The sequence below is a fragment of the Coptis chinensis genome, chromosome 3 (assembly GCF_015680905.1).
Source record: "Coptis chinensis isolate HL-2020 chromosome 3, ASM1568090v1, whole genome shotgun sequence".
Taxonomy (NCBI): Eukaryota; Viridiplantae; Streptophyta; class Magnoliopsida; order Ranunculales; family Ranunculaceae; genus Coptis; species Coptis chinensis.
In genome coordinates, this window is record NC_141458.1 from 10,864,280 (window position 1) to 10,877,585 (window position 13,306).

The 13,306-nt window shown below is 43.5% G+C and overlaps 5 protein-coding genes across 6 annotated transcripts; all 5 read left to right on the plus strand.

Annotated features, from left to right (window-relative positions):
* Positions 1-3,244: 3,244 nt before the first annotated feature.
* LOC147507886 (P-loop containing nucleoside triphosphate hydrolases superfamily protein) lies at positions 3,245-6,366 on the plus strand. Of its 2 annotated transcripts, XM_086600550.1 has the most exons (5): positions 3,245-3,315; positions 3,436-3,501; positions 3,795-5,500; positions 5,604-5,807; positions 5,910-6,366. In XM_086600550.1, exons 2-3 carry the CDS (start codon positions 3,444-3,446, stop codon positions 5,324-5,326), a joined length of 1,590 nt encoding a protein of 529 aa, XP_086456676.1. In that variant the 5' UTR covers positions 3,245-3,315; positions 3,436-3,443; the 3' UTR covers positions 5,327-5,500; positions 5,604-5,807; positions 5,910-6,366. The 2 variants fall into 2 exon arrangements, with proteins under 2 accessions (XP_086456676.1, XP_086456675.1); XM_086600549.1 differs by having other exon boundaries at positions 3,795-5,807.
* Positions 6,367-7,642: 1,276 nt separating this feature from the next.
* On the plus strand, positions 7,643-8,401 carry LOC147507887 (uncharacterized). The gene has a single exon (XM_086596546.1). The coding sequence runs from the start codon at positions 7,643-7,645 to the stop codon at positions 8,399-8,401; it is 759 nt and encodes a 252-aa protein (XP_086452672.1).
* A 175-nt stretch (positions 8,402-8,576) lies between these two features.
* On the plus strand, positions 8,577-9,683 carry LOC147507888 (uncharacterized). Its single transcript, XM_086596547.1, has 2 exons — positions 8,577-9,047; positions 9,144-9,683. Exons 1-2 carry the CDS (start codon positions 8,577-8,579, stop codon positions 9,681-9,683), a joined length of 1,011 nt encoding a protein of 336 aa, XP_086452673.1.
* A 334-nt stretch (positions 9,684-10,017) lies between these two features.
* LOC147507889 (uncharacterized) lies at positions 10,018-11,751 on the plus strand. Its single transcript, XM_086596552.1, has one exon. The coding sequence runs from the start codon at positions 10,018-10,020 to the stop codon at positions 11,749-11,751; it is 1,734 nt and encodes a 577-aa protein (XP_086452678.1).
* Positions 11,752-11,837: 86 nt separating this feature from the next.
* Positions 11,838-12,338, plus strand: LOC147507890 (uncharacterized). The gene has a single exon (XM_086596553.1). It carries the CDS (start codon positions 11,838-11,840, stop codon positions 12,336-12,338), a length of 501 nt encoding a protein of 166 aa, XP_086452679.1.
* The last annotated feature ends 968 nt before the right edge of the window (positions 12,339-13,306 follow it).

Consider the following 13,306-nt stretch of genomic DNA (forward strand, 5'->3'; position numbering starts at 1 on the left):
GTCACACTATTTAAACCCGGACCGATAACCTCGATTCGAGATAATTTGGCCCTAAACCCATTAAAAGGGGGTTAAAAGCTCGAAACCATATCCGCATCGAACCCGAACCCAAAACCCGGTTATAGAGGGTAAAAATGCCTTGAACCAAAACCCAACCCGAACCGGTAACCATAATTCCTAAGTTGTTCTAAATTTCATTTATTATCTATTTATCTTCAACAAACTTTGGTCTTTTGCTCATTACTATTTACTTTTGGTCTTCAAGACAAATTACTTTTCGACCGACTTTACTACTCTTTTCTCCCTTCCCTCCAACAACTCCCCAAGAACAAAACAACTCAATCACATGTTCTTGATGAAGAGATTGGTGGGTTTGATGTATAATATTGTTTTTCAATTAAGTTTGTATTCACTAAATAAAATTTTCGATAAAAGACCTCCTCAAATATCTCTTTCTAAATGTGGTCACCAAGGCCGAAAGCTAAAATCAACGTGTCGGATTCACACCACCACAAGAAAGATATATATATATATATATAAACTCCCAAAAGCCATCAATCTTATCATTAAATCAACAGAGGTGGATGGATTGGACCACAAGAAGCCAAAACTCTCAAAAAGCCATCAATCTTATTGAGTTATTGTCTTGGAATTGCTTGTCTTGTTTGAATCTACTTTTTCTTCTTACGCTTTTCGAAAAAAATGCAATCATGTTTGCTTTGAATCTTTGACGATGAATGGGGTGGCTTTACGATGTTAAAATTAAACATATCAAATCCAATAAAAGAAGATGGATTTTGATTAATTGGATAAAAAAGAGGTTTTTCTTGAGATCTAATAGCTGAAAATAATGTTCTTGATGAAGAGATCTAATATTATTTTATTTCATATATTTCTTTAGATAGGGTTTTATTATAGTTCAAATTCGAACCCGAGTCGGACGAAACTAAAAATATAGGGTTAGGGTAGGGTTTGGTCACATGTATCCAACAAATATCCGAATCCGAACCCGACCCGCAAAGAATAGGGCCGGTCCTGGATAACCCGATACCCGTTCAAAACCCGACATATGAATATCTTATTTTATTCTTTAAAACTTCTTTATACACTCTAAAAATAACACTAAAACCATAACAAAAATAATGTACAATCGAGGCATAATTTTGCTATCTCGCGGCAAATATTTTCATATACTATAAGAAATTTATGTGATCAAATTAATGAAGAAGAGTTTTGATAATTAACACAAGGAAAGACTCCATTTTAGTGGATACAACTATCTCGTAACAACTAATTTTTTTTACGGTGGCTATTAAAAAGATAAAAAAAAAAAAAAAAAACTTCCGTGGGATATGAGATCTCACGGTAACGCGATGCTGTAGATTGTGCGATCTCGCAGCAACTTCTTGTCGTGAGTATTTTTTATGTGATTAATGGAAGAATGTTAGTACTTTTGAATTAGTGAAATGAGTGCCAATTCCATTTTATGGGCTGTCAATACCGCAACCCAAAAAAAATAACATGTTACATTGCAAATGGAACTTGCTTTTTCATAGCTTGAAGCCTTGAACCATAATGCCTTATAAATAAAAGACTTGTTCGTGGTAATTGGTAAAATAGCATGTTAAAATAGAGGTGGGCGGTGAAAAACTCTACAAGAAAAGGCTCGTGACATTGTCTTGAGAAACTCAAGATTAGTCAATTGCAGAAGTTACTAATAAGTCAATAACCAAATTCAATTCGAAAATGATCTTTCGGTGATATTGACCTTGAGTTTGTGTGGATTATTCAACGAACTTCATTATCGGACCTCGGAAGACGAAGTTACATGTCAATAACTAATTTTATCCCTTCAACACGTAACATGTAGTTAGAACTCAGAATTCGCCCCCTAAGTCGTCGGTCTACCAATGAGAAAACTGGACAAGCCACATGAATTAGGACCTAAAATATGGTTAACCTAGCTTGCTTGTGGAAAAAACAAAGTTTGTCGGGGTTTTCTTAAGGTTGTCACATGTTTTGCCTTTTTTTTGTTGTTGTTGTTGTTTATAAAGTGAATATGGTAGCATCTTCATATTTGAGAGCCTACATCGTTCGGCCATATGGCCACACGATTACTTGCTTTTTAGGTAAATATAGTTTTTTTCTATCAAATGCCTTGGCTTACTACCTCAGCAACAGGAGTCACGACTATACCACCTAATATTGGATTTTTGTACTGATAATTGGTTTAACTTTTTATGACTGCTCAGTTGTGCAGTGGCCATCGCAAATCGCAATACAATTTGCACACCCTCGGCGTGCCAAACTATTGGTAACTCCTAGCCAGCGCCGGCCCTGAGTTTCTGGTGGCTCGAAACCAACTCTTTAAATGTGGCCCTATCTATGTGTGTCCATTCACATATCAAAAACAAAAATCGATGCATTTTTTACTTCGCGTTATTATTTGTTTTCTCCTCGTTTTAGTCAAATTTAATTTTGTTTTATATAACAAATAAGATTCTATGCATCTTTTGACTTTGTAATCTGTGAAATAACAATTTAATAATTTCATTAGTTATATATAAACTTCAATTAAACCCATAATTATACTGTTCTATTAGTAACTGTATATTGCAAAGTGCGTTAAATTGTTTCAGTCGATTCTAGTGGTGGACAGATAGCCCCTTACTTTGCCAAAATAATAGAGCCCAAAGCGTTTGCTTGTGTGGCTTTGCCTTAGGGCCGGCACTGCTCTTACTACCACTCGAAACCAAGGTTCAAAATATCGATATCGATCAATATATCGGTGTACCCAAAAACCGATATATATCGGATATATCGGATATATCCATTATTTTGATGACCAGTCCAAACTATTTAAAATATCGGAAATATCGGAAATATCAGAAATATATTGGAAATATATTGGAAATATCGGATTTATATTAAAAATGGTCAAAAAGTCAATCGATATATAGGGCCGGCGATTATGCTCTATAAACTTTTACCACGATATATATCGGAAAAAAAAAAACTATACTGGATATATGTCGGAAAACCAAACTGATATTATCGGCGATATATCGGATATATCGGCGATATTTTGAACCTTGCTCGAAACTACTACCAAAAAACCAAACTGTTTCAGTGATGTGCAACTGTGCAAGTAGGCAACTCATCCTCATTTTGGACTGAAGCCCAATGGGCTTTTCGAACATAAAAGAACTTTGGGCTTCTTACTCTTATTGGGCTTTATGTTAATGTTTATATCGGTTCTTCTTTCGTTGTAGAGATTCATGCTTACAAAGTCACAATCCTCAAAACTGAATTGAGGTAACAATCTCTCCATCATTATACTCTTTTATTTTTATTAAAGGTTAATAAATTTCGATACTTGTTTAGTATTTCGATGGTTATGTGATTATATTATCTGTTTTTTTTATGCCAATGAAGTGAAAATCATGGAGGGTAACGTGAAGGCAACTTCTTCTAGTGTGTCCAATGACGTTGAAGACACTGGTAATACTGTTTGAGCTTCTCATGTTCTTTCTTAACATTTAACAATCTCAGTTACTCTGTTTGCAAACCTTTTCTTTTTTGTGTTTTATAGAATTTGACCCTTTCTTTACTATACGTGGATCACTTTGAGTTACAAACTTACAACTATGTCCAGAAGCACTCTCAAATTATCTGTGTTATTACATGGATATACCATATTTTTAAAATAATCTGTGTAGGATATGTATCCGTGTCAATGTAATTTAGCAAATTTTACTTATTATGGGTTTTATCTTCTGAATCCGTGAACACAGTGAAGGAGAGATGTTGGGATCAAAGAGAAGCGGTGCTAGGGGAGCCAGTATGTGTTATATGTGGCCGTTACGGAGAGTATATTTGTGATGAGACTGATGATGATGTTTGCAGCTTGGAATGTAAACAAACCGTTCTAAGCAATCTTGCCAAATGCCGGAAGCCAGAAAAGCCTGCACCTCCTGTAAGATTACCTGTTACTGATGAGTGCTTTTATGTTAGAGACGGTGATAAATCAGGTGCTCAACATCTGACAAGCGACCAGATTGCATTGCTCAGGAGTAAGATCGAGATTCGAGTTAAGGGTGACTCCATTCCACCACCCATCTTGGCATTCTCTTCATGCAACCTTCCTGAGAAGCTCCACCTAAATTTAGAGGCTGCTGGATATGAGGTACCAACACCTGTGCAAATGCAATCCATTCCAGCTGCATTGACTGGTAAAAACTTGCTTGTATCAGCTGAGACGGGATCTGGTAAGACAGCTTCCTTCCTGGTCCCCGTAGTTTCTCTCTGTACTGCATTCCGATCCAGTAACCATGCAAAAGTGAAGAATCCCATAGCTATGGTTCTAGCACCAACTAGAGAGCTCTGCGTGCAGATTGAGGAACAAGCTAAGCTCTTTGGAAGGGGCCTTCCCTTCAAAACTGCACTTGTGGTAGGTGGTGAAGCCATGTCTGGACAAATATATCGCATACAGCAAGGCGTGGAATTAATTGTAGGAACTCCAGGAAGGCTGATTGATCTTTTCACCAAACACGACATTGAACTGGATGAGGTTTCTGTCTTAGTTTTGGATGAGGTAGACTGTATGCTTCAAAGAGGTTTCAGGGACCAGGTGATACAGATTTTTCAAGCTCTTTTCAAGCCTCAGATATTAATGTACTCTGCAACAATTTCTCCAGAGGTAGAAAAAATGGCGAGCTCCATGGCGAAAGATTTGATTTATATCTCTATTGGGAAGCCAAACCGGCCAATTGAATCTGTGAAGCAGGTTATCATTTGGGTGGAGTCAAAGAAAAAGAAACAGAAGCTCTTTGAGATAATAACGAGCCAGCAACATTTCAAACCGCCAGTTGTGGTATTTGTCGATTCAAAGCTTGGGGCAGAGTTACTTTCTGAAGCTATCACAGTCACAACTGGCATCAAAACTTTATCAATTCATGGGGACAAGCCCATGAAGGAGAGGAGGGAAACCTTGAGGCAGTTCTTGATGGGAGAGGTATCTGTGATTGTGGCCACAGGAGTTCTGGGGCGCGGAGTAGATCTGTTAAAAGTTAGGCAGGTCATTGTGTTTGATATGCCAAATTCCATCAAGGAGTATATCCATCAGATTGGTAGGGCATCCAGATTGGGAGAGGAGGGGGTAGCAATGGCATTTGTAAATGAAGAAAACAAGAATCTATTCCAGGAGTTGGTTGAAGTCTTGAAGTCCTCAAGAGCCGTGGTTCCTCGAGAACTTGCTAATTCCCGTTATACAATGGCTTCATATTCTATTGGCAAGCGGCAAAAGAAGAGGAAATATGATTTCTGAAGGTTAATAGATATAGGCTTGTATGGCCTTAAAAGTTTCATTCATTCTTTAGTGCTGGTTTCCGTGCTTTTGATAAGCACAGAAACATCTGTTACGGTTGCCTTCCTGGTTGTAAAGGAGAAAGCGCAGTGGTCATCTTTTCAGTTGATTGGTTGCTTAATGTATCTTTTGGAGGTCAGTGAAAGTAGGTGTTGGAGTCAACCTTCAAATTTTTGTTACGTCTTTCTTGTTTCAGATGACCTTCTTTGATTATAATACATTCATCCTGGTTGAGTAGATACCTGGAATTGACCTCGCCTTCCAATACCAAGAGTATGTCCAGATTTTTTATGGCATGGGACAACTCGTAGCATTGGTCTCTGTGAGCTACTGGCCCTATTTTGATTAAGATCCCGGGCGTTTATCTAAACGCTTATTGGTTTGATTCATCCTGTTTAATTTGGGCGAGACTGAGGCTTCACCTGGGCTATGGATTCAACTTGTAAGTACTTTTCTATTAGTGAATCCTTTAGCTGTTAGTCTGTGAAAAGGCTGAGATGCCTTCATTCCCCTTTAACATCTATACTATTATAATGTGGTGCAGGTTAAGGAAAAACGAAGCATAAACAGGACTAGACTAGTAAAAGGACGGAACGACAAAGCAGTCAGTACAAACAATTGTTGAATACTGTAGATGCTGAGCAGATAATCCTTAGAAGATATATTGCCAACATATCTGGGCTACAGACATTTGGGAATATTACTGATGAAACAGCTATCGTTGCAAAGGAATATCAAAGGTTATATGTCACGGCAATGAAGGGGAAAATATAAATGTTCATGAAAGAGTCTGCATAAATTCAGCTACCTAAATGAATCATGAAGGAGAAGAGTCCTCAAAGAATAAAATATCTCCATCACGCGTGTATGGGTTGTACTTGTACCTTACATCTATTGAAATTGTACGTACTAAGTCGTAAGTACTAAAGTACTTGGAAGTCTTCTTTAATCTATGTACTTTGTGATCTTGTATAGTTGCTCACTTTAATGATTTTAAACCACTACATCTTATTAAATGGATACAATTGACTTGCAAGTGTTCTTACTTTTGACTTGGACGAAAGGGACGTCGAGTCTCTTCAAGTTCCAAACTTCCAATTGATGTTACCATTCCAAAGTCAAAGAACAACCATTTTATTGAATGCATGAGCTTTGCCATGGCTATGCAAATTAGTGAGTTGTTGTGAGTACTAATGGCTAAAGCGGAATAATGAGTTGCCAATGTAGAGGGAACAAGGGAACTGTATGGGCCCAATTATAAAAAGGATGCCAGGTCAGCGGACGTCATATGAGAGGCAGAGTAATATGATAGAGCAGAAGCATAGGAACCGAGCCAGTGAAAGGACCAGGTCAGCGGGACACCGAATGGGGTGCATCTTAGTAAGGTAAACTGGGAAGTATGCTATCCTAGCTGAGAAATCCTAGATTGCGGATGTGGCAAGTGTACGGTAGGAAGGGGATCAATCAAATGGGAGGACAGCTGGATGGACAGGAAATGAGAGGAAATGGGTATAAAGAGAAGGAGATGGGAAGAGAAAAAGGAGGCCGCACAGTGAAAGGGGGAGGAGGAGAGAAAAGAAGAGAGAGAGAGAGAGAAAAAAAAAAAAGAGGGTTGTAAGTCCATCACTTCTCATCGATACAACAGTTGAGTTTTTAGGTCAATACATTTGGCGCCGTCTGTGGGGAGAGAACAAAGGCAAAGTAGAGATGGCACCGAAAAAACAAGTAAGCAGACCGAAGAGAGTGGCAATGCAGGAACCGACACCAGAGGCGGTGATTGATGAAGAAGGAGGCATGAGAAAGGATCTGGAGACGGAGGAGACACGACTTATGAGGGAAGAGATCGGGAGACTAAGAGAGGAGAACGACGGGTTGAGAAGAGAAAGGGACATAGAAGAAGAAGGTACAGGTGGATAGGCAAATGATAGCTCTGAGGAGGAAGAAAAGGAGCCAAACCTCATGGAAAATCTAGTGGCCGGCTTGACAATCAAACAGGTGCAAGAGATGATAGACAATGACAGAGAAGCGAACCAGCAGAAGGGGAAAAGTCGTGGAAGAGCGGCTAGCCAAGTGGTGGCGGGGCTAAACCGCAACCCTTTGGCGGACGATATTTGGGCTTCGGAGGTCCCAAAGCGCTTTAATCAACCTCGATTCAAGAGGTACGATGGGAAAGGAGACCCAGCGGACCATATCCACCATTTCAGGTAACAAATGCCGTTATGGCAGGAGTCGCGGTATGATGGATTGTGATGCATGATGTTCCGGCAAGTTTGAAAGATGGGGCATTGGAATGGTACTATCGGTTGCCGAGCGGGGAGCATAAGGAATTTTCAAGAGTTGGAACAGGCCTTTGTGGATCATTTCATACACCAGAAGAAGCGCGTGGTGGACATCGTGGCCTTGTTCAACGTGAGACAGAGGTCAGCAGAGACAGTGAAAGAGTATCTATGTCGGTTCAAGGCTGAGACGTTGAAGGTTGAGAATTTGGATGAGAGGACCGCGGTTATCGCATTTGAGCGAGGGTTGCGTCCAGGGACGGGAGTGCACCAGTCGGTCGCAAAGAATGAGATTGCAACATTACACGAACTATATCCGCGGATAGAGAAATACATCAGGTATGAGGACACTTTACCCAAGAGATCAGGGAAAGCTGTTTTGTCTTTGGAGAAAGATAGGGAGCATCGCAGGGAAGGGGCCTCGGAAAAAGGAAGCGGAGGGTACTGCGGTTACCCCCCGAGGGTTGAGAAAGTACGGGAAGGGATTCGATGGGAGAATAGAGAAAGGAAGCCATACCGGGAGACAGAGGTGATGCCACTGAATAGACCGTTGAGAGAAATGTTGCCTTTGATTAAAAACTTGCGGGGGTATGAAGGTCCGCGGAATACACCAATAGAGCTGCCGGATAAACCTTTCTGCGCATATCACCAGATGCGAAACCATGAAACTAATGACTGTTACGCTTTGAAGTGGATGGTTCAGAGATTGGTGGAGAAGGGCCAGATGATCGAAGGAGTTTGTGAGGGATACGCAGAATGATGAGTGCTTGCTGCGCCAGGATTAGTTATTGGGGACTATACATGTGATCTTCAGTGGAGAGGTACTAAGTCATGATGCACATAGAGACAGGGTAAGGAGGACCGCAAGCATCCAACAGATCAATGATAGGGTTGATATGCCATGACTAAGGGTGGGGTCGGCCGAGGACAATGACATGATCGTCTTCAGCAAGACGGATTTACGGGCAGTGGATGCCCCCCATGAGGACGCGTTAGTTATCATGGTGGCAATGGGCAATTACCTGGTGAAGAGAGTGTTAGTGGATTGTGGCAGTGCGGTGGACCTGTTGTTCAAAGGAGCTTTAGAAGAAATGGGAATGGATCATAGGCAGCTGAGGCCTCCGCGCACTAATTTATACGGGTTCAATGGAAGTATGACAGAGCCTATAGGGGAGCTCTTGTTGCCGGTAACCACGGGCCCTGTGACAGTATTCACACGGTTCATGGTGGTAGATTCTACCTCACAATACAACGCTATATTGGGAAGGAGGTGGATTCATGAGATGAAGGCCGTCCTATCTACTTACTATCAAGTGATACGGTTTCCTACTCCAACGGGCACGTATGAAGTCCGTGGTGATCAGGTGACAGCCAAGAACAGTCATAGGGAAACAGTGAAACGATTGGTACATGGAACAGAAGAGGAGAGTTCCTACCCAAGGAAAAGGCAGGCATAACAATTACAGAGTGCCTCCGCGGAAAGTAAGTTGAAACCTGTGAAGGGTCCAAAGACGCTAGATGAAATTGAACTGGTGAATATAGGGGATGAGGAGGAAGAAAGACTCACATCGGTAGGATCCAGTCTGCCGGATGATTGGAAGAGTAAGTTGATACAGTTCTTGTCGGAAAATAGGGATGTGTTTGCTTGGACGATTGAGGACGTTACGGGATTAGACCCAGAATTTGCATGCCATAGGTTGCACATGAGGGAAGATGTCAAGCCGGTGAGGCAGAGGATGCGGAGCATTAGACCAAAGTATGCGGAGGACATCCGCGAAGAGGTATTGCGGTTGAAGGGAGTTGGCATAATACGGGAGATGGAATTCACCGAGTGGTTGTCCAATGTGATCGTGGTACCTAAAAAGAATGGCAAAGTACGTATGTGCGTCAATTTCACGGATGTGAATAGAGAGTGCCCGAAAGATAGCTACCCCATGTCGCGGGTAGATGAGTTGGTGGATAGGACCGCGGGGTACAAGATATTCTCATTCATGGACGCATCTATGGGGTACAACCAAGTTGTGATGTATGGGCCAGATTAGGAGAAAACAACATTTGTGGTAGAAGGCGGCACGTATTGCTATACAAGGATGCCATTCAGGCTGAAGAATGTTGGAGCCACGTTCTAGAGATTGGGGGAGAAAATGTTTGAAAGCAAGATTCGAAAATGGATTGAAATATACATAGATGATATGGTAGAAAAAAGCATGTTGGAGGAGAACCATTTGGAGGGCTTACGGGAGACATTCAGTATACTGTGGAAATATAATTTGAAGTTGAATATAGAGAAGTGCACTTTTGGAGTGACCACGGGCAAGTTCTTAGGCTACATGAGGAATAGAGGCCAATCCTGAGCAGATAAGAGCCTTGATAGAAATGCCATCCCCGCAGAATGTAAAGGAGGTACAGCGGCTGGCAGGAAGGGTGGCGGCGTTGAATAGGTTCATTTCCAAATCATCTGACAAATGCAGGCCGCTATACCGACTGCTGAGAAGTACTCCGGATTTCTTATGGACCGCGGAGTGTGAAGAGGCATTTCAAGAGTTGAAGGGATACTTGGGCAAGACACCTTTGTTATCCCAACCAGAAGAGGGGGATAAGTTGTACCTGTACTTGGGGGCCTCCGAATATGCGGTAAGTTCGGTATTGGTTCGCCTCGTGGACAGGATGGAGAAACCGGTGTATTTTCAAAGTAAAACATTACTGGACGCAGAGACGCGGTATAGCAGAATCGAGAGGTATGCCCTGGCACTAATTTTCTCGGCTCTGAAGCTGAAGCCCTACTTCGAGTCTCACTCCGTCCTAGTGGTCACAAACCTACCTCTCAAACAGGCATTAAGGGCCGAGAGTTCTAGGAGAATGTTGAAATGGGCAGTGATGCTTAGTGCGTATGAGATACAGTATCAAGTAAGGACCACGGAGAAGGCGCAAGCAGTGGCAGAATTTCTAGCAGAGTTCCCCGCTGAGGATCCCAATTGGGGAGAAGAGATGGTTATGGAACCAGAGAGAGATGTGGAGCCCAACTTGCTGGACCCTTGGGATAAGAGAAATGGATGGAGGGTATTCGCGGATGGGTCGACCACTGACGAAAGCAGCGGCATAGGGGTGGTGTTGGTTACACCCGATAACCATAGAATAGAGCTAACTACAAAGTTGGGTTTTGCGGCATCCAGTAATGAAGCAGAGTATGAGACAGTGATAGCGGGATTGAGGATGGTCGAGGATCTGGGGGCCAAAGAACTGATAGTGTATTTAGATTCGAATCTTGTGGTTTGCCAAGTTAATGGAGGGTTCGGCTCGATGCCCGAGAATGGCAAAGTATCTGAAGGTGGTGCGCGAGAGGTCCAGCAAGTTCGCAAAGAGAATAGACACGCAGACGCGCTGGCATATGTGGCGGCAGCCATGCCGAGGTCAGAGGAAAGGACGATATGGGTAGGAAGATTGGACAAGCCTAGTACAGAAGAGGTGGTAGAGGTGTATCAGGTTACTGAGGAGGAAGAGTGTTGGATGGACCTCATTAGAAATTTCTTGGGGGGAAAGGAGGTGACAGACAAGAAAGAAAAGAGAAGGTTGGAACAAACGTCCCAAAGGTATGTCCTAGTGGAAGGTGAATTGTACCAAAAAAACTTCAACGGGCTCTTGTTAAAATGTCTAGGGCCACGGTCGGCTGCAGAGGTGTTGGGAGAATTGCACGAAGGTGACTGTGGGAGCCATTCGGTGGGAAGGACCACCGCGCACCGGCTGTTGACGCAGGGTTACTTTTGGCCCCATATGAAGAAGGACGCGGTGGACTTCGCCAAGAAGTGCGACAAGTGCCAGAGGTTCTCACAATGGATATTTGCACCCGCGGAACCCCTGCATAACGTATCGAGTCCGTGGTCATTTGCCATGTGGGCTATGGATATTGTGGGACCGTTGCCCATGGCAAGCGGCAAGAGGAGGTACATGCTGGCAGCCACATACTACTTTACTAAATGGATTAAAGCCATCCCTTTGCAGCAAGTCAAGAAAGCACAAGTGATTAAGTTTCTATGGAAGAACATCATATGTGATTGTCGTATGCTATCATCACAGATAATGGGACACAGTTCACGGGAGCTAAAGTGGTAGCGTTTCTACAGGCCTACAAAGTGAAACAAGGATTTTTGGCCCCTTACAACCTAGAGGGCAACGGACAGGCGGAATCTTCCAACAAAATGATAATGAACAATCTGAAAAGGAAATTGGAGGATAAGAAGGGCGCGTGGGCCAACGAGTTAAACCATGTACTCTGGGCCTACCGAACCACCCCGCGGACGAGCACCCAGGAGACACCATTTGCCTTGGCATACGGAGTGGAAGCCGTGATTCCTTCAGAGATGATCGCGGATACAATGAGAACCAGGGCTGTGGAGGATGGGTCAAATTGGCACATATTGGCGGGGGACTTGAACCTGGTAGAAGAGAAAAGAGACTTAGCTCGCATCCGACTAGAGGAATATCGCAAAAGATTACAGAGACAGTACAACAAGAGGGTCAGGCCACGACGTTTCAAGATAGGGGAGTTGGTGTTGCATCGGGTGACTCCAAGTACAAAAGAAGAGAAGGATGGTAAGTTGGGCCCTAACTGGGAGGGGCCATACACCGTGGTAGAGTCGGGTGGGTCAGGAACTTACAAATTGCAGACCATGAAAGGTAAACTGATAGAGAAGCCATAGAATGTAAGATTGTTAAAAAAGTTTTACAATTGAATGTAAGGAAGTCCCGAGCAATGTAAGGAGGTCCAAAACAGAGGACGACAGTTGTACGTAAATGTATAAAACCTCAGCACTTTTGTGAATGGAATTGTGTTTGTCATCTGCAATATTTTAGGGAAGAGTATACACTGTGTACCAGCAAAGTGAGAAGAGACACATGGGGCAATAGAGTGCCCCAACAGGTGTAAAAGCATGAGCGAGCCGCGGGGCGGGATGATCCCCTCGCGGATTAGAGATGTCATAGACACGTGGGGCAATAGAGAGTGTTCCCCGGATGGGTAAAAAGAGTTCCGAAGAGCGAGCCGCTCGAATGGGGGTGAGCCGGGTGAGATCGGATCAAAGATGTTAAGACACGTGGGGGGTAAAAAAGAGTGTTCCCTACAGGTGTAAAGAGCTCGAAAGCGAAGCCCGCGGGGTGGGATGAGCCATTCGCGGATTAGAGATGTTCGAGATGTAATGTGGGGGGATGGGAGAGTGTTCCCAATAGGTGTAAGAGCTCGAGCGAAGTCCGGCTGGGAGGATGAGCCACTGCGGATTAGAGATGTTATAGACGTGGGGGCGTAGAGTGTTCCCAACAGGTGTAAGAGTCCGAAGCGAGCCGCTGGCGGGATGAGCCCTCGCGGATCGAGAGATGTCGAGACACGGGGCAATAGAGTGTTTCGGCAGGTGTAAAAGCAGCGAAGCGAGCCGCTGGCGGGTGATGAGCCCCACGAGGATCGAGATGTCGAGACCGTGGGGGGGGCAAGAGAGTGTTCCCAACGGGTGTGAGAGCTCGAAGCGAGCCGCTGGCGGGATGAGCCCCTCGTGGATCAAAGATGTCAGAGACACGTGGGGCAATAGAGTGTTCCCAATAGGTGTAAGAGCCTGAGCGAGCCGCTGGGCGGGATGAGCCCCTCGCGGATCAGAGATGTCAGAGACACGTGGGGCAG

Coding starts and splice junctions, on each gene's coding strand:
- LOC147507886 (XM_086600549.1), top strand. CDS start 3,444: ATGGAGGGTAACGTGAAGGCAACTTCTTCTAGTGTGTCCAATGACGTT. Junction 3,502..3,794: donor CAATGACGTTGAAGACACTG/GTAATACTGTTT, acceptor CCGTGAACACAG/TGAAGGAGAGATGTTGGGAT.
- LOC147507887 (XM_086596546.1), top strand. CDS start 7,643: ATGGGGCATTGGAATGGTACTATCGGTTGCCGAGCGGGGAGCATAAGG.
- LOC147507889 (XM_086596552.1), top strand. CDS start 10,018: ATGCCATCCCCGCAGAATGTAAAGGAGGTACAGCGGCTGGCAGGAAGG.
- LOC147507890 (XM_086596553.1), top strand. CDS start 11,838: ATGATAATGAACAATCTGAAAAGGAAATTGGAGGATAAGAAGGGCGCG.
- LOC147507888 (XM_086596547.1), top strand. CDS start 8,577: ATGATCGTCTTCAGCAAGACGGATTTACGGGCAGTGGATGCCCCCCAT. Junction 9,048..9,143: donor GGGAAACAGTGAAACGATTG/GTACATGGAACA, acceptor AAACCTGTGAAG/GGTCCAAAGACGCTAGATGA.